Here is a 23,725-nt window from a genome sequence, read left to right on the forward strand (position 1 = left end):
CCCTGCTTTGTAGATAAGCATCCTTGAGTTTTCTTTTAATTTCAGTTCAGTTTTTGTCAGTCTTTTCAGTTATTTTAGTCTCTCTTTAATTTTCGAGTTTGTCAGTTTATATTTTTTTAATTCTAATAGAATAAAGAAGCTTCTGATTATTATGCGTGTAATAATGATTTGAGCATAATATCTAACATGAGGATTAACTTAGAGCTCACTAATCAAACTTAATAAATATTGGAATTAAAGAGTACACTCAAGAATTACAAATTGGTGATACATTATCCTCAGGGGAACATGAGAGAATAAAAAATTACTTGAAAAATTCAACAATGTTCCTGCATGGTATCATCAGAATAGATTGCACCAAAATAAATCAAGACATAAAGTCGAGGGTGAACTTCAAAGTCGAAGTTTATCGGTCAAGAATGATGTAGATGAAACCATCGACAAAGGTGCTAAGATCCGCAAGAAGGGATTCATCATGTTTTTCACTCGAGAGATAAAAGTTTTTATTCGTAAAAGAATATGAGATTTTCTTCGAAGTTTGGAAATGGTTGAACGAGTCAATGTCAAATACAAATAACTCAATCACACTCAATTTCGTAGAAGAAGATTGAAGATTTTTCCTTTTCAAAAGAAGACTTTACTTGACAAAACAATCCAGATACCGAGTTCTTGAAACTTGGACCAAGTCAAGTAGCAATACACCAAAGAAAGCCTCCTTTGGTCAAACCATTTCCTTGTCTTATCAAAAAAAAATAAATAAATAACTTTCTTCAGCCCCTTGCAGCCTCTAAAAAAATCAAATATCCTGTTTTTTTCTAAACCAAACCAACCAACCTCGGGAGGGAAGTCTAAGTATGAATTACTTGACCTGATCCCAAAAGAAAAAGAAATATTTGGAGTACGTAGGCAACGTGAGAAGTTACTTCAGACCCGGTCACACAAAAAAATGTATTCTCTTAAGAAAAGTGACATCCAAAAGGAAAATCCCCTATTGAAAGGTTCAAAAGAAAAGAATGTCAAACTACGGGCATTAGAAAAAATTGACAGAAAAGAAAAGAACGCCAAACTAAGGGCATTAGAAAAAAAGAGTAAAAAGAATGACAAAAAAAAGAGAATATTAGACTAGGGGCATTTTGGGAAGTCGGACCTTTTACCCTTTCTTTCTAAATCATGTCCTAAGCCCACCTATTAAGTCCTCATGAATGCTAATTGACTCGGTTAAGGTGTAGGGAACCAAGAAGCTGTCGAGTTGAATATTCAAGATCATCGAGAAAAAAAAAAAGAAGCCCGCTAAGTCGAAAACCCGAAAAGACGACTTAGGCAAAAGTTAGGGCATAACCATAAAAAAGAAAGCCTACTAGGTTGAAAACTTGAAAATGTGACCTAGGCAAAAATCAAGGTATCTTTAGAATAAGAAAAGAAAAACCCATTAGGTTGAAAACCTTGAAAGGCAACCTAAGCAAAAATTAGGGCATCATCAAATGGGAGGACATGTCTCATCAAGAAGAAAAATCCAAAATGAAGTTTACTTGAGGATGTAGAAAATTATTCAAGTCACAACATTCATTTTCAACTGAAAGCTCACATCCGACAAAAATAATGTTGAAGTCGAAAAAATCAGAAGTCATCTTGAACATTGTAAGATCTTTAAGAGTATGTTTACTTGTTCAAGTGTTCGCTAATGGAAGATGTAGAATCATCAACCACTTTGAAGAAAAAGATCTTCTATTCTAATATTTATCAAAAAATTTTAAATCCAACTCAAGCATTTTTCAAAAAAAAATGATTAATCCCTTATTGCACATATGATAATCTTAAGAGTCCTAAATTTAAGGGAATGCTAGTTCTTCTATCTGTCATACATCAGAGTCTATATTTTTCAAACGTAATCCATTCCATCAGTCTCGTAGTCAAGTTCTAGTTAAAACCAACCTTGAAACTATTGGCATTTTTTGAAAGTCATTTAATTCCAAAGTTTTGTTCTTAATCACATGATAAAAAGGAAAATCTTACTTAAAAGTTTGATGAAGTCCAATGATAATTATGAATTTAGATGCATGATAAACAAATAAAGGCCCGATCTTTCAAACTTTGAGTTTGATTTTGAATCATAGAATGAATTAATAGGAATGTTTAAGTTTCTATAAATCTGAGCCTGAGAAACGTGGTTTAGTAAGTTCGAGTCTGATAAATGAGACTCCAACTTTTTTTGAATCATAGAATGAATTAACATGATTGTTTAAGTTCCTATAAACCTTAGTTCGAATCCGAGAAGCGAGACTTCAACTATTAACAAGATTGTTTAAGTTCCTGTATACCTTAGCCAGGGTCCGAGAAGCGAGACTCCAACTTTAACAGGATTGTTTAAGTTCCTATAAATCTTAGCTAGAGTTTGAGAAATGAGACTCCAGTTTTGTTTGAATCATATAATGAATTAACAGTATTGTTTAAGTTCCTGTAAACCTTGGTTCGAATCCGAGAAATGAGACTCCAATTTTAATAAGATTGTTTAAGTTCCTGTAAACCTTAACTAGAGTCTAAGAAACGAGACTCCAGCTTTGTTTGAATCATATATTGAATTAGCATGATTGTTTAAGTTCCTGCAAACCTCTGCTTAAGAAGCGTAGTTCCAATAAGCATGAGTCCGATAAACGAGACTCAAACTCTTCGAACTCTGAAAAAAGAATTTAATGAAGTTCCTACAATATCGTATGATTGTTTTCATTGCATAAAATGCATTTCGATTTGAATCATTATTGTCAATGAGAGAAGATCTCTATGACTTGACATTCTTTTAATCGAAGAGAGTTTATTCTCAATGATCTGATAGAATACTCAGTAAGCATCATACTATTGCACACACGTGCACTTTTTGATTAGTTAGGGAAAAATTTCCAAAATTCAAGGATTTGACATAGTCAGTGAGAGTTCAAGCTCGAGGACCTGACACCTTTTAGTTCGGGGAGAGTTTAACCCTCAAGGATCCAAGTGTCCCGACAAATTGCTAAATCAGACTACAAAATGAACTGTCATTAGCTTTGACATTCAGATATCGCACTATCTACAAAGTAAATTTGCTATCTAGTTTGCTTCAACCCTCTACCAAAGAGGGGCATATGTAGACACCTCATATTTGCACTTACCTGATTAATCAACTCGTCAATCTGATCGCGACGATTCCCGATGATGGATGACTATTTTAATGTTTTATTTGTTACTAAATATGTTTCAGAAATTTAAATGAAATATCTCAAACTAATAAAATTGTAGAAACCACGCTACGCTAGAAAGATATAACCCCAAAAACATAGAAATCGTCATTTTTCAGACAAAAAGAAGTTTTACGATAAAAATCACTAAAAAATGATCAAATTACCAAAATACCCCTAATATCAAAACATCCTTAGAGCCCCCCTTATGCTTAGGAAAATCCTTTCGAACACATAAAATAGTAAAGTGGAACCAAATAAACCATTTCATCAATTTTCATAAAATTTGACAAAATTACGAAAATGCCCCTCATAAAGTTCACGACCATTTTGCACAAAAAAATTTCATAAATAACACAAAAAAATATTCCCATTGAATTCCTTACGAAAAATCGATTCCAAAACATCCTGAAACATGGAAAAACGACTTAAAACGCAAAAAATCTTCTCCGAGGGTAAAACGATAATTTTACAATTTTAATAATTAAAATTTTTAAAATTAATAATTAAAATATTAATTAATGTAAAGTGAAGTCCTAATTAAAATTAAATTTTTTTTAAGTAAGACTTAAATCAAAATCCTAAATTTTGTCAATCAAATGAGACTTAAGTCAAAACCCTAATCAATCTAATAAGACCAAAATCAAACCTTGACCCTAATAGAATTCTAATTAAACTCCAAAACTATATAAAAGAAACATAATCTAACTCTAACTCTATATAAAAAGTTCTTAAAAAAAATCTATACATAGGGGTCTCCACACCCTACTCTCGTATGAAAAAATAAACCCTGGAAAAAGTAGGTCAAAAAGTCTCTCTAACCTTCCCCAAACCTTAATTTTGAAGTCCTAACTCCTTACCTAACACCAAACTCCAACTTTTGCTCAAAAAACACCTAGAAACCCTTCAAAAACACCTAGAAATCCATTAAAAATTAAGAAACACTTAGATCGAAGGAGAAGATACTTCATCTTGAAAATTCGAAACGGATCTAATAATGGAAACGAAGCAAGGAATCACAAAGTAAGGAATCTCTCCGCCAGCTCTGAGGGAATTATCGTTGTGATCATCTATGTATTTTTCATTCTTATTTTATTTATTTATTTAGGTATTTTAACAATGTAGTTTTATTTGAAAAAAGTAGAGACCGGTGTTTGCCGGGCGGGGTTGGTGCCTAACACCTTCCAACCCCATAACGTGATCCCCAGACCCATATTTTCTTTCGTAGATTAATGTTATTTGCCTTTTAGAGTCAATGATCAGTTCCCAGACCGTAATAACTAGGTGACGACTCCCAAACCTCAAAAATCAAAAGCGGATCCGCACACCCCGCAGATCGAGGGCACTTTCAGGTATCTTTCTCAAGATCAACTACTATAAATTTGAGGGTCGCGAATTCTTCTTCCAGCGTGTTCTGCTAACCATCTAATTGCGCAATATCATCAACGAGACCAAATAGCATGGCCATCTTATTTTCGAGTACCTCAATATGTTTCTTGTTTGTAAGTGGTGGTGTGTTGGGAACAGGTTGGTCCACAATACTTTTATCTCCTCTTACCATTATTCGCCTGAACTAAATGGAAACTAGGGGAAGAGCTTGGGGATGAAACCAACGTGAACCTAAACCAACGTGGTATAGTTATCAAATGTGCTCTAATAACTGAGCTCTAATACCAACTGTCTCGGCCGTGTTCTTTCGAAACGAGGTCGTGCGGCACAAGGAAGTGTTAATCCACAAGCAAGTCTGTAAAAATGATCGTACACCACAAACGTAACAAGCAAACAAGATAACGGGACAATACGAGGCAAAATCTGGAGGCAACTTTATTGATATAATATTGAGATTACACGGTGTAACACGTTACAAAAACAATGTGTTACAAGCAATAGATAACCCTATGACACACAAAACTCCATATAACTTAACTTGAGAGCTTCAATCAACGTGGGTGTAAACCGGAGATTAAGAAGCACTAGACACCCTTCCTACAAGGTGTATAATATTCATTTCCTAAATTTTTAGAAGAAAACATCAAAAGTGAAGACCGATCATACTACCTGATTACAGAAATACCACTAAACTAATAGATATGCCCTGTCACGGGACTGACATGACTTCATAGTGAATCTTACATAATATTACATGGATACACCCAAATGACTCCAGGACGAGCTACACATAAACTCTAGATGTCAGAATACATGACCGTTACACACGGGCATGATTAGTATATCATATATCTAAATAAAATATAAAAATACACAACTTTATATATTTCAAACAAATTATCATATCAAATCCCTTTGAAATCAAAAGAAGGATGATCAAAAACCGATCGATAAGTTATTGGATCAATTGAACTTTTATTGGAACTCAAATCCTTGATCCAGACCCATAGTCATCAGATCAAAATGGCTCAAATTGTGGGTCGAAAGAGATCCATTGACAGATATATCAACCACGCCACTCTACATGTAGAGTCTGTATGACAAATACTATATGGTTCATAGTCCGGACTCCATATTAATGCTGACACCAAACACAATTATCAAAAACCTTGGATTATCAATTTTGTATCAACTCTCACTACCCCAACTTTCCATTGCCCGAGGGGAAATTTATCACTGAAACAAAATAGAACCCTTGAAAATGTTTTTGGATTTCTTCCCAAAAATCCATCAAGTATAGTTGCTATTTCTTGATCTATATTATAGTGAAGTTGGTGTTTGAAACTCACCACTAGTCTAAGTTAAATGCTAGGTTTTATGTTTACTGTTCGGATCAATACAGCATATCCGATTATCTAGAACGAAAATAATCAGTTTAGCCTCCACGACACGGGCTGACTGTTACACAGAATCGTAATTGTTAAACTACAACATCCAATGATCAAACAATTTAAGAAAACCAAGACTCAAAACATGAAGAACGTAGTTCAACGAAGTCACATCATATAAAAACCAATCTGTTCTACTGATCTTTGAGCTCATGTTCAAATTGAAGCAATTTTTCACGGACCGGTTGCAAAAACAGTCTCAGATCCTGGCCAATTGCCAGCTTATCTTGCTGCACAAGATCCTTCTCTTCACTAAGCTTGACTTCAATCTGCCAAGTGAAGGCTGAGTTGGTAACTAAGTGATGAAATTAATTGTGAACATCAGATTAAGAAAAAAAATATTCATATACAAACAAATGAGACTCTAGTACAAGATCAACCCTGATGTGCACCTCATACATGCCCATTGATTGTAAATTCACATTCAGACAAACAAAAAAAAATTAGGAATAACAAAAGCTCACTAAAAGACCAACCCTTTTATCTTTTTTGCCGATACGAGCACTGTACCAGTTCCCACCACTACCTTAATATCAGCTATGAACATAATAATTCCACAAATGTTGAAAATTTAATCAAGCTTTTGTTCAAGTAATATGTCCGAAAAGGAGTGATTGTTTTGCACCATGATTGCTTGAAGTAGGAGCAATGTAATGCGTGGTATAAAAAAGAACTATGGTAGAAACACTTTTAAGGAAGCATCAGTGACAGTACTACATATTAAGTGATGCTAACCAATGTTTTCAAGTGGCATATGCTGGTGTGTGTGATCAAGCATATCTTGTGCACGTATACCATCAATCTCACACCAGCATATGCGATCACGTATCACAAAAAAAAATATTTTTCATTTTTTATATATTAAAAAAATTAGTAATTACTACAACTTTAGAGTAAATAGTTTTTAATCTTTTTTTTTATATATTTGCATGATTAATAAGTATGTCAGAATGCATAAACTCAATATTGAAAGGGTAAAAAAAAACTAATAGTGAAAATAAGATCTAAAGAGGGTATTATGGGAAAGGAGCGAAATAAATAACTTGGAATTATGTAAGAATAGGGAGGTGGGAACAGGGTATCTATAAAAAAAGATAAATTAATTTAATTTAATTTAATGCTCCAATAGTCAAATCTATGACAAATGGAGCAGTATGCCGTCGAAAACCATATATGCAATCGCATATTACAGTATAAGATGATAATTCAAAATCACTATTCACTTGTATCAAGATGGTGTATGCAATTTAATGATCAAAAATAGCACACACAATCACATATGACAACAATGATGCCAACAAATAAGCCAAGCATTGGATGTTAGCAACCTCCAAAATCACGATTTTTTCATAAATCTCTCTATAAAGCAAATTGTGTCTTTTTTGTGGTGAAAAGGGTTTTATTGTCATTGTGCAATTGCCGAATTATAAATGTTACAAAGCCTCAAAAAGTTAAATATGAAATATGTCATTGCTCAAATCCCATGCATTTAACAACTAAAAGGCAAAATTAAATTACTTTTTAAGGTACCTTCGGAAAAGAAAAAAAAAGCATGGTTTTGGAGATTGTTGATATCCAATGCTTAATTTGGACATTGGCATCTCCTATAAAAATTGCCTTGTTTTTTTTTTTTTTCCAATAAAAGCCCCTAAAAAGCAAGCATATTGTATCCTTTGTTGCCAGAACATGAGTCGTTGTATAGTGACATCTTTTATAAATAACTTGAAACTTTGGGAAATTTACAATAAACATTAGGGGTAATTATATAAAAATGAAAATAAAAAAAAGATTAAAAACCTATTTATCAAAAATGTGAAAAAAAAAAATGAATTTAAAAAAAGAAACCCAAATCAACACTTTAAGTGCCGTTTTTTAATAATAAAATATATAAAAAACCGACATTTACAATGCCGCAATTTGTCTTTTTTATTTTGCTGGCCCTTCAACTACCGCAAATTTAATTTAATTATATATATATATATATATATATATATGGGTCGGGTTCCATATACCCCACATTACGACACACCGTTTTGTCTTATATGGGCAAAAATGTTTGGAATGGGCTGATTTTTTGTGAGAATGATCTCTATGGTGAGAAGATCATCCTTGCCAAAAATCAGTTCATTATGAAACTTCTAGCCTCATGTTTACAAGTTGAAAAATTTTAGACAGTCCAATTTTTGTAAATCAATTTTGATGGGGTTAGAAGTTTTGGAATGGGATGATTTTTTTGCTAGGATGATCCCCTCATCACAGAGATCATCCTCACAAAAAATCAGCTCATTCCTAACATTTTTGCCCATATAAGACAAACGGTGTGTCGCAATGTGAGTCGTTTATATATATATATATATATATTTCCGACACTTCAAGTGCTGAAAATTCTCTTTCCCCTCACCAAAACCCTCCTTCATTTTCCTGATTCCTTCTTCCTCCTCCCTTCCTCTTTCAAGTGCCGAGGTTAACACTTTAGATCTTTTTAAAATCCCTTTAAACCAGAACCCTCCTCCTTCAAGATCTTTATTACCAAAATCTTGATCATAAAGATCAAGATTGATGATCAAGTAATCATCAAGATCTCGTTCTCATTGAATTACAAACTTTTTTTCATCAAGATCCATGGCCAAGATCTCAATTAACATCTTGAATGAGGATTCTGATTTAAAGAGATTTAAAAAAAAGGCAAAGTGTTTAACTTGGCACTTGAAAAAAGGAGGAAGAAGAAGAACGAACCAGGAGAAGGAATAAAGGAGGAGGGTTTTGTCGAAGGGAGAAGAGAATTTTCAGCGCTTGTAGTGTCGAAAATATTAAAAAAATTTAAAATTAAATATGTGGTAGTTGAAGTGTAGGCAAAATAAAAAAGACAAAATACGACACTTTAAATGCCTGTTTTTTATATTTTATTATCAAAAAACGGTACTTAAAGTACCAATTTAGGTCCTTTTTGTAAATTTAAAAAAAAATAATGTGCACTTTTTTGGTAAATAGTTTTTAATCTGATTTTTTTTAATAATTACCCCTAAACATTATTGCTTAATGACAATAAACTCTTTTTTTATTAACTAAATGACATTATGAGTACTATTTAAGGGTATTTATGGAAAATTGTTGTTGGAAGCTGTAACATTTGATGTTTGCACTTGACCATTAGTACGTACCAGAGCAAGCCGACACTCAATAATACACTCAGTATATATGCATGATAAGAGGTGCCAACTTCCCTGTGAGTGTAGGTAGATACCACAACCGGGGTTCAAACCCCACCTTCACAAACTGTCTATTTTAATAAAACCTATATGTGTGTAAAAGGTAGGCTAAATTAAATGGTGTGTTCTTTAGGAAAGTGGTGTGTAAGTAATAAGGGTAGGAGTGTCATTTTCTATTTTTTACATATTATAAATAAAATAGAGGGGCAATCACACTGGTTATGTTTTCTCTCTTTCTGTAACTTCTTCCATCTTGTTTTTTTTTTTTTTTCACATGGTATCAAAGCCTATCTAATCCATTTTTTTTTTTTTTACAATCCTTCTTACTTTTGTTCTTCAATCCTCTATTTTCTTCTCTTCCTTCTTTCTTTTCCTTCTATAGGTTTACTGAAAACCTTAGAAAGGAGGTTTAAAGGTTGCTACAACCTCCTCTGTTGTGATTTGAATGTAGTCGAATGTAAGAAATATAGCAGCCTGGCCTTTTTTTCCTGATTGGTACAGCAAGTTGGTTGAAGTACCATGTCTCATTAATAGCAATGGTATGATCAGATTAAGACTTGTTATAGTGTGCCACTCAGATGTGACCTAAACCTACTTGTTAGTTTAGAAATGATTAGAATAGTTTTTGGAGTGTTTTTCTTACTTCTCGTGTTGTTATACCTTCTCAGTTCACTACCCATATGATCTTGTCTATGGATACTGCTAGTATGATTTCCTCCCCCAATCTAGTAATGGGACATCATTATTTAGTGTTAGTAATTCCCATGGACATGGTCAAGAATCAGGGGTAACTCGTGGTAAAGGTCAGTGTTACCGTTTATAAACGAATTGTGGTCACCACAACCACAAGTCTAATAAGTGTCAGGAATCGGGATAAGTTCGGAAAGGCTGCATGGACCAACCAGACCTCTACCAATAATGAGTATGGTGATGCTCACTAGAGTAACATTGTCGAATAACATTCTGGTGTTTTCTCCCCCTAGTGTTATACATGGAAAATGGCCTGATGATTTATATCTGAAAAAGATATAACGATGCACAAGAATGGAGCAGATGCAAACAGTTGCTTCCGTTCCAAACAGAAACTCCATTTGAAACGCAAAAATAGCCTACTAAATTTTTTATATTTTGCAACCCCCCTGTGGAAATTTATGAAGGAGGGAGAGAATTTTTTTTTTTAAACCTTCATTTTTCTGCATTTTCTGCACCAGACTCTCATTTGATTCGGTCTGGGGACATTGTATTCCTACATTCGGGTGGATTTACAGTGGGGGCACTTGCCCCCACAAGAATTTTCAAAGTTCATAGATTAATGAGCTATTGCAACAGATATTAGCGGCGGATAAAGAAATCCGCCACTATTACCTCCACAAAAAAAATTCCACTCATAGTTACCCCACAAAAATATTTTTTCTCTAAGTTGCCCCCAAAAAAAAAATTTCTACTCTTAGTTACCCCCACATGAACAAAATCCTTGCTCCGCCCCTGCCTACATCCAGTTGAATCCGATATGATCTAATTTGAGCTTTTTCTTAATCTTTCAAGTTCTATTCGATTTTAATTTATTTAAAATTATCTACTCAAACTCAATCTAGTCTATCCTAATAGTAATTAAGACACATTAACTCGCATCAGTGATTGATTGAGCCTCAAAATTTTTTGATCAATGGAGGCAAAAGATTCAAACTCCGAATTTGATTGATGATCTTATATCCAATATCATGGATTGAATAATACCTAGGAATGACAGTGAATCTTTCGTGAGGAGTATTTGAAAGTTAATGAAGCAAACACAATAACTTTCATTTTAGCAACCTTTTCACCCCTTCTAATGCTACTGCTTCTCTGGAAGACAACACATACCACACTGCATTTATTCGTTTCAGCCATACTTGTCTTGGGTAATGCATTCTGGTGCATCCACTCATGTGATAGGTAATTCAAAAGCTTTTCTGTATTTATGTCAAATTGTTAATCACTTATCTGTTGATTTTGTTAATGACACATCTTCTAGTGTCTAGGAGAAGGTTATATTCATGTAAATCCTTCATTCTCTTTCGTCCATGTTATATGTACCAAAGTTTCCTATGAGCCTTATGACTATTGGCCAGTCGACAAAATCTGCTCCATAACTTTTTTTTATCCGTCTTCATGTGCTAAGGATCCAGAAAAAGAGGGCAGTTGGTTGAGGGTTTGAATCAGTTTAAAAAACAATTGACAAGTACCAATAACACTCTCCATTCCAATGTATTTCATCTTCGATAGCATTTTCAGCTTAGCCAACCATCACCACAGAAGCTCAAGCAATTAATTCCTCCTATTCGGTTCATGTCTTCCTGTGAATGTGAGACTAGTAAGTTTGGTAAGTATCACAGGTCGGTATTTAAGTCACGTCTTGATTAAAAAAAAATCCAATCCCTTTTTCATTAATTCATTCAGATGTTTGGGATTCATGTCCTATTCCTAGTATTTTTTATTTCAAATATTTCACTACCTTTGTGGATGATTACTTGATAATGACACAGTTGGACTTGTTGAAAAATATGTCAAAAGTTTGTTTTGTATTCAAATCATTCCATAAAATAGCAAAAAATTCAATTTGATTTTGATAGTCGTGTTTTTTGTTATGATAATGCTCAAGAATTGTAAGGGTAAAATCGGTATTGGACACATGGCGTAAATAAGACGTATATCGATGATCGATCCCACGATAATTAATGCGTAACTCAAAGTATTGATATATCCTTGATTAGATTTTTGATTAAAATTGTAATCTTATCCAAAAGTAAAAAATTTCCTAATTGACTAGAGAATATCTATTTCTAGATAAGGATATATTTTATAGAGAATCTTGTTTGACTTTTCTTTTAGGGTTTGTCTCTCTATCTATATAAGGGGAACGATTAGGTAGAAGAGGAGGCTCTGAGGAGAAAGAAAGAGGAGAGAAGGCTAGGGTTTGTAAATCTTGTAATGGCTTGATGAATATTGGAATGGCCCTTCGAAGCTCTAGGACGCAAGCAATCCGATTTTTGGACGAACTCCGTAAAGAAATCTTGCTTCTTGTCTTCTCTCTCTTTCCCTTCTCTTAGGTTATTTTTTTGTATGATTTTTGTTCATTTGAGTGCATCAAGAACAATGAAGATCGATTGTTAGGGGTAAATCTCGAAGAATCGATGGCATCCGAGATTTTACCTCCACAAGAATATATGAAAAATGAATTGTCACTTCATTAGAGATGTTATGAGCAAGAAGATGTGCACTCCATATGTTTCTAAAGATCAAGCAGGCGATATCTTTACTAAAGGTGCTGCTCATGGTCCTTTTCCAGTTGTGTTCCAAGCTCAGTATGGGTAATACACATACCCTGGCTTGAGGACAAGGGTAAAGTATGCTAAATTAGATGTGTATAGTTTAGGAATGTTGCAAATAATAAAGGTGGGAGTATCCCTTTTTCCATTTTTTACATATTAATATAAATAGAATAGAGAAGCCAAACTACAGTGGTTTTATTTTCTATTTTTCTCTTATTGCAATACATAATTAACACCATCAAAATCCCAAAGATTTGGGGTTGGCTACTTCTCATAGTTATACATTAATTTTTTCAAGCATATATACTAGAGTTTGCCCGTGCCTATGGCACGATCATCCTCTTTGGAGTTACGGGATAAAAGAGGAAAGACAATAAAGTTGGATGGGTATTATTGGAAAATGGGTATAAGGGTAAAGACAATAGAGTTGGGAGGGATATTATTGAAGAAGGGGGAGAAGATGAAAGGGAATAAAGCTAGAGGGGTATCACTGAAAAAGGGAGTAGAGGAGAAAAGACAATAAAGTGAAAATTATTCATCAAGATGCGTGCAAGATTGAATCTCAACCGTTTTTTATGGGGGGATAACATTAGGGGAAGACAATTATTGTGTTTATTATAGATATAATTAATAAATCTATATAACAAAATACAACTGTAGTGCCCACTTTTGTGGGGGACACTTCCATCTAGTTAGGATAAACATCCCATCCAACTACCATTTTGTGGGGCCCATTGTATTGCCTTTTCTCTTCATCCCTTATAACCTTACTATATTTCATCTTTTACTCCTTTAAACTACTTTATTATTTTTCATCTTTTACCCCCTTAACCTCAAAAAAATTTAATAATGACCCAAATTTATTTTCTTTCCATTTTTACAACCCCTTAATCCCAAAGAGGATGCCCATGCCGTAGCACGGGTAAACTCTAGTGTACACACACACACACGAACGAGCAAAAACACAGATATAAGTTTAATTTTAGTAACTTCTCCTAGTTAGTATAATTTTTCATGATTTTGAAAATAGAGATATCTATGGAACAAGTATGTGGTTAAGTATCTCAGAACCCTAAGTTCTAACCTCTCCTCAAAAATAAACAAAGAAGCAAGGATTTTTAGCAAGCGCATCATCCTTTATAGTAGTTTCCTAAAACTAAGTTTTCTTTTTTCTTTTTTCCTTTTTTTATAAGTCCCGAAATTAGTTTTCACAAATAAGAACATATTAACATTTATCACAGAGGTACATTTCCTATAAGCATTTCCTTCTTTCTTGATTTATTTATTTATTCCTTTTCTTCCACTTTTTTCTTGCATTCCAATAAGACACTTAAACGCTTAAAATAGCGTAAGATCATAAAATGTGTACCTGCAAGTCATCTAGTTCACCAAACGAAAACTCTGGGATATTTAATTGGCCCTTGATTTTCTTTTTCTCGTCTTGGATTAACCATTCCCCTGAATACATTGTCCAAGATTTTATTAATATTAAAACAAATAAAAGTATGTAAGACATTCAAGGCTATAACAACTTGCCTTTGAATTTTAATGTTAATTCATATGTGTAGCCAACACGTTTCTTGTTTCGCACGGTTACCAAGAATGCCTGCCCATAATTTGGGAATTCACCATTAGTCAATCAACATCAAAATAATCCCCCCAAGGAGTAGCAGAGAAAGGAAGCATTATCCTACTTAACAATAAGCTATTTAGCATTCAATAGCTAAAACAAAATAGTAATTCGAAGTAACACAAGAACTAGATCCATGCAACTACCCAAGATTTATATTTAGAACATGGAGAACTTCATTCAAACAAACATTTTCTAACAAGATTGATCTTTGTAATGCCACGAAAGAAATCATAAGGGATTGAACCCATAAATCAATTGGTTGTCATTGCTCTGAAATCAAGAAGTCATGGGTTGAATGCCAATTTAACCAGACTCAAACAAAAGTTCCATGTAACTACCCCAAGACTTATGTTTAGCACATTGGGAACTTTAACTGAACAAACTTTGTCCAATAAAGTCGATCTCCGTGATGCTAGAAAAGAAGACATGCAAGGTTGAATCCATACACCTATTAGTTGACAGTGCTCTGAACCATTAAGGTTACGCACACACGTACCCACAAGAAAAAAAAAAAAGGAAAGAGGGAAAGAGACTACAAAAGAATAATAAAATATGATATACATACATATATATATATATATAGAGAGAGAGAGAGAGAGAGAGGAGAACATTGTGTAATCACACGCATTACTAGGAGGCTGGAACTTCAATAGTGGTTTTTATTTCCTTTCAAAGATCATTTTCTCAACATCTCACATCAGCACACACAAGATTGTCAAGTATGGCATTCTCACCCCCTCGGTCCTCCCTAAATTTTTTTATAGTGGTTATGAAAAGCGAGGATGGGAGGTGATGCTCCCCTAACTAGAGAGCAGAGACTCCCAAAGACAACTAAGTGATACGCAACATTCTAGTAACATTGAATTGATGAATGCGATGTTTCACATGTAAATTAGCAACATATGGTTAATAAATTTAAGAGAAAGAGATGTAAAATCTTAGAAAGCAACTGACTGTAAAAAGAACTTACATCTCCTACACATTTGGACACTTCCGATATTTCTGCTTTGCCGCTAGAGAACTCCAATGAACCCACAGAAGCCAGCAACTCCTGAAATTCAAGACCAATATTAGAAGGCACGTTCTAGGGAAATTCAAGTAGATCGGGAGCCACCTCAATAAATTCTCAGTCCCAACTGGGGACATCTTTTCCCTTTTGTTTTATCAGTGTGCACAGTTCTGAGACATGGACCCTGCAGTCCATAGTTCTTTAATCATATTTGCTGGTTTCCATACGGTTCAAACACTGAAGGCTGAACAAGAACTTAATCCTTCAATGACACCTTTTTATAAGAGTTCCATTAGCAACAAAGAGAGAAAACAAAAAAGAAGGGAGTAGGTCGAGATATCCTCGTAAGAGATTAAAAACAAAATTACAAGGAATACCAGCACCCCTACCAAACAACAAAGGCTGATAATGAGTTCCCTTTAAACAAAAAATCTAAAAAAAAAGTGCCCCATAAAAGCCTCATGGTACTTAGTTACATTAAACAAACAACCCTTAACTGCCAAAATAGTATCATGCAATACAGTCCTTCCCATCGGAAGTTATTTTGTTTATTTCTTTCTAAATACTCAAACAAACTACAAAATACAACGATCTACAGAGAATTCTAGGCATAGTTGAACCAACTACTACAGATTGCAGAGTCCAAAAGTGAAGAAATGGTCCTAGATACTTTTGGCCATGTAACAATGGATGAGAAGAACACTAACATTTTCACCACTACCTTAGCAAATCAAGAGACCGATTTTCAATCATTAATATTTGGTTTAAAGCAGCTGCCAAACAAAGAAATCCACTTTTCACCTAAATCGACTAGTGAGTCTCTAAGATCAAATAAACAACTTGACCAACACACTTGAACAAATCAAGACTTAAACTAGTATTATTAATTACAAACCTTTATCCTACCACTAGCCCATGAATTAAGGTTCTTCTCCTCCCAGGTCCCAGCCTACATAAAACAAAAACAGTTATGAGTAATAATCATGATACCAATTGAAATGCCCCCATGCTAGAGAACCTTAAGTTAGCTCTTTAAAGTTCTAAATACACGTTACAGCTGAGATAGTGGAATTTACTAGAAGGTTTCTTACATTTCTCAAAAGTCATTATAGCCCACTGAATTTAGTAGAATTTAAACAACATATAGAACACAAGAGTTGCCCAAGGTTTTTTGGATATAGATTGTACAGCCTAGCCTAATAATATGAAGCTTTATAGTGCACAACCAGTTTTGAACCATACACCGATGTTATCGTCTATGTGCATAAGTAAGAGAAAGACTATTCAAGGGAGCTTTTCATTTTGGTTCAATACGGCATGGGAGAAAACAAACTGTGGTTCTGAAATCCCTGTAGATCACACCAATATGGCTTCATTATATATACAGATACGATTTAGGCATACCTTTTAGCCAAATAATCTATAGCATAAGCTCCTCTATTCTATACATTTCCCCCTTGTTAACAAGTGAATGAAGTATTCACTTATTATATGAGAATTTTACAACTTTACGCAAAAAGTTTCACACAACCATCCAACCCAATGATTTGGCGTATTCACAATTTTTAGGACCTAATGCTAACATATAATACAACCATCCAACTTAAATATGTGATGGCACAATGACCAATGGTCATAAAATTGCATATACCATGGTAGCATATGCAATCACATATGACAATTATGGATGCATCCACAGTGGGTTTGGCATTATTCCCAGTGTTGTCATATCAACTATTAAGTGAATCAACTAGTTTTATCTGCCTAACAGATCCCTGACCCTATCAGAAGATCCACTCACAAACCCATTGGAGCTTCTATGATTAAAGAAAAAAAAAATGTCATTTTTAATTTACAGAGACCAAAAAAAAGATATGGACACATTAAAATTGCAAAAATAAATAAATTGATAAAAAGAAATGGTTACCCGATTCCAGACGGATCCCAAGGCATTAGGCTGTGGTTGGTTTGATATGTCATCAGCATGGAGCTTACGAGGTGCGGGAAGAGGAGCTGCATCTTGCGTTACTTCTCTAACCCAATACGTGTACGAAGATTGTTTCTCTGCAACCCCACCACCCTCCATCCCTCAAACACACCACAACCAGAACGAACCCTTCTTTTCTCTTGGCTTCGAGAGATTTGAGATTCGAAATCGCTCCTTCTAGGAATTTTTTTTTTTTTTTCCTCTTAGATTTGTTCAAAACTCAAACTTGATCTGACAGAAATCGAAAACAAAAGGGATTTTTGTAAAGAGGAATGGACCAGAATTCAGGAACAGGTAAGTAGGAAAGATTTTGTTGGGGGTGGAAAATGGTGATGCGAGATTGGTCGAGAGGAAAGTATGGAGGTTTCCAGAGAGAAGGAGAGAGAGTTCCGGAAAGAAGGGAAGGTTTGACCAAGCATATGGGACTTGTGGTCGTCTGGTGACTCTTCTCGAAACTTCGTTTTGTCCTTTTAGATGTGAGGCAGTGGTGGTAGGGATGTGCATTTTACCCGGAACCCGAAACCCGGATAAAAAAATCGGACTAAAAACGGATCGAATCCGTTGGGATTAAGACCGAACCTAAACCGATAAATATCGGTTGGAGTATGGGTTTACCCCCACCAAGACCAGACCGAACACATTCTAAGGATCGAACCGAGATCCGATTTATTATATTATATTATATTTACCAATTTTAAACCAAAGTAGCATTTGGTGAGTTCGTAAGACGTTGTGGCATGGCCACGTCCAAGGTTTGACTCCTATAAATCTCATTTTATTTAAAAGTATTTCAATACAAACCTTTAAATTTTGGTTCTACCCAAACTCGGATCGAACCGGAACTCTCAAAATACCCAAAATTTTCAATTCAATTTTGACCTTTGATACTTGAATCCAGACCGAACCCGAACCTGAGATTTTCGGGTTGGACATGGTTTTAGCCATACCCAGACTGAACCCGAAGTAGTGGTCGGTTTGATCCAATTCAAGTTTACCCGAATGTACAATGTGCCAAGGGCAAGATGGTCAATGTCAATCGTCAATCACGTTGACTCCACTAGGCTTTTATTTTTTGATTTTGATATAAAATATTTAATTTTTCAAAGAAAAATTATTAAAACAATAATATATTAATTAATAATTATTAAAAAATAACATTTCTTTCAAATTTAGCAAATAAAAAAAGTAAGAAATCGATGATTGGAATGCTGATTTTCAGTGTTCAATATTTAAATTGATAGAAATACCCTTTGGATCATAAAAATTGACAGTTTGACCATCAATTTTCATACTTACCTGCTCCTTAGCTCCCAACCACATATTTTTAATGAAAAAAAATGGTTGGAACTTCGGTTTTCGTTCTTTACAAAGTGACCGTCCCCACTCACTCACTCTCATTTGGACAAAAAATCTCTACTCTCTCTCATTTCAACTAAATTAGGTAAGAAATATGTTTTTAATCTTTTTCATTATGTTATATTGTTAAAAATTAGTTTAATTTATTAATTATTTAATAATTATAAAATGCATTATTATTTTTACAATAATTTTAATAATTTGTGAGTATTATTAAAATTAGTATCATTTCCATTATAATCTGTTTGGGGATAATGGAAATAATTTTGAAACCTTTTAAGAAAAAATTACACTTAGGTAGTACTTCCTCTCAACCAGAGACTATAAGATCTATATCCATCAAACAAAGCGATGAAATATCATATGAAAACATAGAACAATCAATAAAAAACTGGACAATTCCAAAAGTTCCAACAAAAGAAATCTATAAAGATAAATCTAAAACCAAAAATGACTATATCATAAACACTATAGAGCAGTCACTACCAATATCTACAAAAGTTGAAAATATATCTTTATTACCCTCTAATTTGCTAGAAAAACTTCAAAACAAGAAATATAACTATATTCATTTTGGCCTAATACAAGTTGCCATCGTTCCTTTAACCAGAACAGGCCTTAATACGTCTACTCTAGCCCATGTTAGAGATAGAAGACACCTCAAATTTTCTGATCAACTAATAGGCATGATCCAAGCCCCTTTGAATGAGGGACCAGTTTTCTTTAATTGTTTCCCAAATTTTTCTGTTTCTCTAACAGATCCTACTATAACAAAATCATTAACATTAGGAGTACAAACAAAAGGATTCAATATGCCCAATTCAGAAAATATTTCTATAATTTATAGAATCTATTACAAATCAATGATGTCATTAATACCAAATGTTGCCTATCAAAGTCAGACAAAAGGATTAACAACTTTGTTTCTAACAAATTTTAGAAACACTGTAATAACACCAAAACAAATACAATGGGACAGTATAGATCTAAACAGTTCTTGGAAAATCGAAGAAGCACAAGAGCCAACCCCTAAAGAAGAAGACCAAATAGAAAGCATAACAGAACACCCTGATGGATCTATAGAAATAAACTTTGAAAATATTTGTCAAAAGAACTATATGATTTCTAGACCATCTACCAGCTCTTCACGCAAATCTTTCGATCAGGTTACCAATAAAACATATAACACCGTTCCTACTCATATATCATACCCCATATATACCAAACAAAAGGAACCCACAGAACCTGATTACAACCCAACAGAATCAGATTTTGGAAGTCCTCCCAGACAAATAAACACGATAACTATAAAAGAAAATTTTATAATAAATAAAGAGTTATTAAAAGAACAAATAATGAAAGATCCTCTGAACAAATGGTTTTTTAAAAACTTTTCAAAACCAGAACAAAAAATTATTAAAGAAAAATGGTTTGAAGAAATGCATAACAAACAAACTCATATTCCCTTATTTTTATGGCTAAAAACCCAAAATAATGATAATAAACTTTCTATAAACATGATAAAACAAAAGATACAAATATGGGAAACCTTAAAAAATGAGAAAATAGAATCTATATTTCCTCCTTTCAGGTCTATAAAGACAATGTGATCTATTGCTACCCCCCTAAAATCTGAAGTTCAATTCTAAAAAGAAATACAGTGTACCCAGAAGGATTTATCTCACATAATAGAACAAAATAATTATACCAATACCTACCTTAATCAATTAGGTCAACACTTTGAAAACATTAATAATAATAATCATAATAAAAAACTGAGGCCAACACTTATAGGACAAACATCTAAAATATTAAACAAAGAACCAGAAAAATCTCAAAAAATAAAAAATCCATTTCACCTGCAAGAAGGGTTAACACCTATTGACACTTCAGCCTCTTTTATCGAAGAAATAACAAAAAGAATCCAAGGAAATTTGAAAATAAATGTTCTAACAGAAAATAAAGACGATAATTCAGAAATTCATTCACAAAATAATTCTCCAGAAACTGAATCGCCATTGACCAGTGACACAAATGATGAACCTATTCAAATAAACAAATTAAAAAGATATAAAAATCCTAGAACGTCTTACTCCAGACCAACTTATTACAACAAGAACAAAAATTATTATAGGAGACCAACACCTGTAGATCTCCAATTTGAAGAAAAAATAAACCCAACCAAACATTATAATGGAAATGAAATATATGAATGGAATATAGATGGCCAAACAGATTATCAGATAATGAACACTATATCCCAAATGATAGTTTTTGGAAATGCCTGCCATAGATACAACCTATCCGTAGAACACATGACTCTTGCTGTTGCAGGAGGATTTACAGGACAGTTGTACGGATGGTGGCACAATATGTTAAGTCAATCAGAAAGAGATGAAATAATAAAACATGTAAAACTCAATGAAAACGGAGAACCAGAATTGGATGACAAAGGAAAACCACAACCTGATGGATTTTTAACTTTAATATCTACTATATTCCTACATTTTAATGGAAGAATAGATGAAATGGGTCAAAAGGATAGAGAAATATTAATGAGCCTAAAATGCCCAACACTAACCGACTTTAGATGGTATAAAGATGTCTATTTATCTAAACTATACTCCCTAAATTCCGGTTGTGATGACGTATTTTTGAAAGAAAAATTTATATCTGGTTTACCCAAATTGTTCGCCGAAAAGGTTCGAAAAAGTCTAAAAAATAATGATACAGATACTATAGACTATCGATTATACTCATTCGGAATGTTAATACAAAGAGTCAATATGGTTGGACTTAAGCTATGCTCAGAACTCAAACTCAAAAAACAAATCGAAAAACAAAAATCTCGCAGAGAATTAGGGGATTTCTGCTATCAATTTGGAAAAGAAATGTTTAGAGCCCCATCACAAAAATTTAACAGAAAACCTTTGAGATCAACCCGATTAAAAAAAAGCCTAAAACAAAATACCCCAACCTTTTATAAAAAATTCTCAAAAAGAAGATCAAACATAGGAGAAAAAACACAAAAAGGTATCGATACTAAACCCATTATCTGCTATAAATGCGGAAAACCTGGTCACAAAGCTAATAAATGTCATCTAAAAAATTTTAAGAAAAAGGTTAATGAAATAAACATACCACCTTCTTCCTCTGAAAATGAAAAAACCTCCTCATCCACAGAAGATAACTGTAGATGCCTATGGCATCTAGATACAGTCTCATCAAGTTCATCCTCAATAAATATGCTTCAAATTAACGTTTTAACCGAAAACGAAAAACTAATGTTAAAAATACTAGATGAAATTCCTAATCAAACACAAAGAACACAACACTTGATTCAAATCATGGAAAATATAAAAAATCAAGATTCAAAAGAAAAGAGCACAAAACATAATCCTCCTACCTCATTTCAAGCATACTCATTAAAGGACATCTATTCTAGAGTAAACAAAATTGGATCAAAAGAATCTACATCTAATATCACGTTATCTGGTTTACAACATCAAATTAATCAACTAAAAGAAGAGATTAGCTTCTTAAGAGAACAAATATCTGAGTTACAGATATCTTCAAACATTCAAATAGAATCTGAAAAATTATCTGACACTGAAGTATTGGATACCGAAAAACAGACAAATGATTTTCTCAACACAATTACCCATTACAAATATCAAAAATGGTATACTACTATAACCATAAAAAATAAAAAATTTTCAAAGAAATTCATAGCTCTAATAGATTCGGGAGCAGACTTAAACTGCATACAAGAAGGAATAATCCCTATATCCTTCTGCGAACCCACCAATACTTCCTTAATAACAGCTAATGGAAAACAAATGAATATTAAATACAAAATCACAGATTCCTATATTTGTAAAAACAAAACTTGTATCCCAGTCCCTTTTTTAATCGTTCCAAATCTACAACAAGAAGCTATACTAGGAAACCCTTTTCTAAATCAAATACAGCCATTTATAATGACTCAAGAAGGAATCCTTTGTAAAATAGAAAATACAGAATTACTCTTTGACTTTATAACACCCCCTACATACGGCCAAGTTGACGTATTAATAAACCTGATTAAATTTAAAGAAAAATAGCTTAATTTAGTAAATCAAGAAAAGGAATTTCAAAAGATAAAACAAGATGTCTCTAACAATAAATTACAAACCAAACTGAAACATTTTGAACAAACTTTAATAAAAAATTGTTGCTCTGATACCAGTTTTGTGATGAAGAACTTTTGTGATGAAGAACTAACTTCAGTTTTGTGATGAAGAACTTTTGTGATGAAGAACTAACTTTTGTGATGAAGAACTTTTGTGATGAAGAACTTTTGAGATGAAGACTTTTGAGATGAAGAACTTTTGAGATGAAGATGAAGGTCGGAGATGACAGTCGGGCATTTCCAAAAACTATCATTTGGGATATAGTGTTCATTATCTGATAATCTGTTTGGCCATCTATATTCCATTCATATATTTCATTTCCATTATAATATTTGGTTGGGTTTATTTTTTCTTCAAATTGGAGATCTACAGGTATTGGTCTCCTATAATAATTTTTGTTCTTGTTGTAATAAGTTGGTCTGGAGTAAGACGTTCTAGGATTTTTATATCTTTTTAATTTGTTTATTTGAATAGGTTCATCATTTGTGTCACTGGTCAATGGCGATTCAGTTTCTGGAGAATTATTTTGTGAATGAATTTCTGAATTATCGTCTTTATTTTCTGTTAGAACATTTATTTTCAAATTTCCTTGGATTCTTTTTGTTATTTCTTCGATAAAAGAGGCTGAAGTGTCAATAGGTGTTAACCCTTCTTGCAGGTGAAATGGATTTTTTATTTTTTGAGATTTTTCTGATTCTTTGTTTAATATTTTAGATGTTTGTCCTATAAGTGTTGGCCTCAGTTTTTTATTAAGATTATTATTATTAATGTTTTCAAAGTGTTGACCTAATTGATTAAGGTAGGTATTGGTATAATTATTTTGTTCTATTATGTGAGATAGATCCTTCTGGGTACACTGTGTTTCTTTTTGGAATTGAACTTCAGATTTTAGGGGGGTAGCAACAGATCCCATTGTCTTTATAGACCTGAAAAGAGGAAATATAGATTCTATTTTCTCATTTTTTAAGGTTTCCCATATTTGTATCTTTTGTTTTATCATGT

The 23,725-nt window shown here is 33.3% G+C and overlaps 1 protein-coding gene across 1 annotated transcript; it reads right to left on the reverse strand.

The window, feature by feature from the left end:
* Positions 1–5,950: 5,950 nt before the first annotated feature.
* Positions 5,951–17,633, reverse strand: LOC147393121 (chaperone binding / ATPase activator). Its single transcript, XM_086455656.1, has 6 exons — positions 17,136–17,633; positions 16,104–16,157; positions 15,170–15,250; positions 14,103–14,172; positions 13,936–14,024; positions 5,951–6,315 (listed from the first exon to the last, which is right to left on the reverse strand). The coding sequence occupies exons 1-6, from the start codon at positions 17,292–17,294 to the stop codon at positions 6,181–6,183; spliced, it is 588 nt and encodes a 195-aa protein (XP_086311782.1). The 5' UTR covers positions 17,295–17,633; the 3' UTR covers positions 5,951–6,180.
* Positions 17,634–23,725: the final 6,092 nt, after the last annotated feature.

The sequence above is a fragment of the Akebia trifoliata genome, chromosome 10, assembly GCF_017979445.1.
Source record: "Akebia trifoliata isolate Shusen 1 chromosome 10, ASM1797944v1, whole genome shotgun sequence".
Lineage (NCBI taxonomy): Eukaryota > Viridiplantae > Streptophyta > Magnoliopsida > Ranunculales > Lardizabalaceae > Akebia > Akebia trifoliata.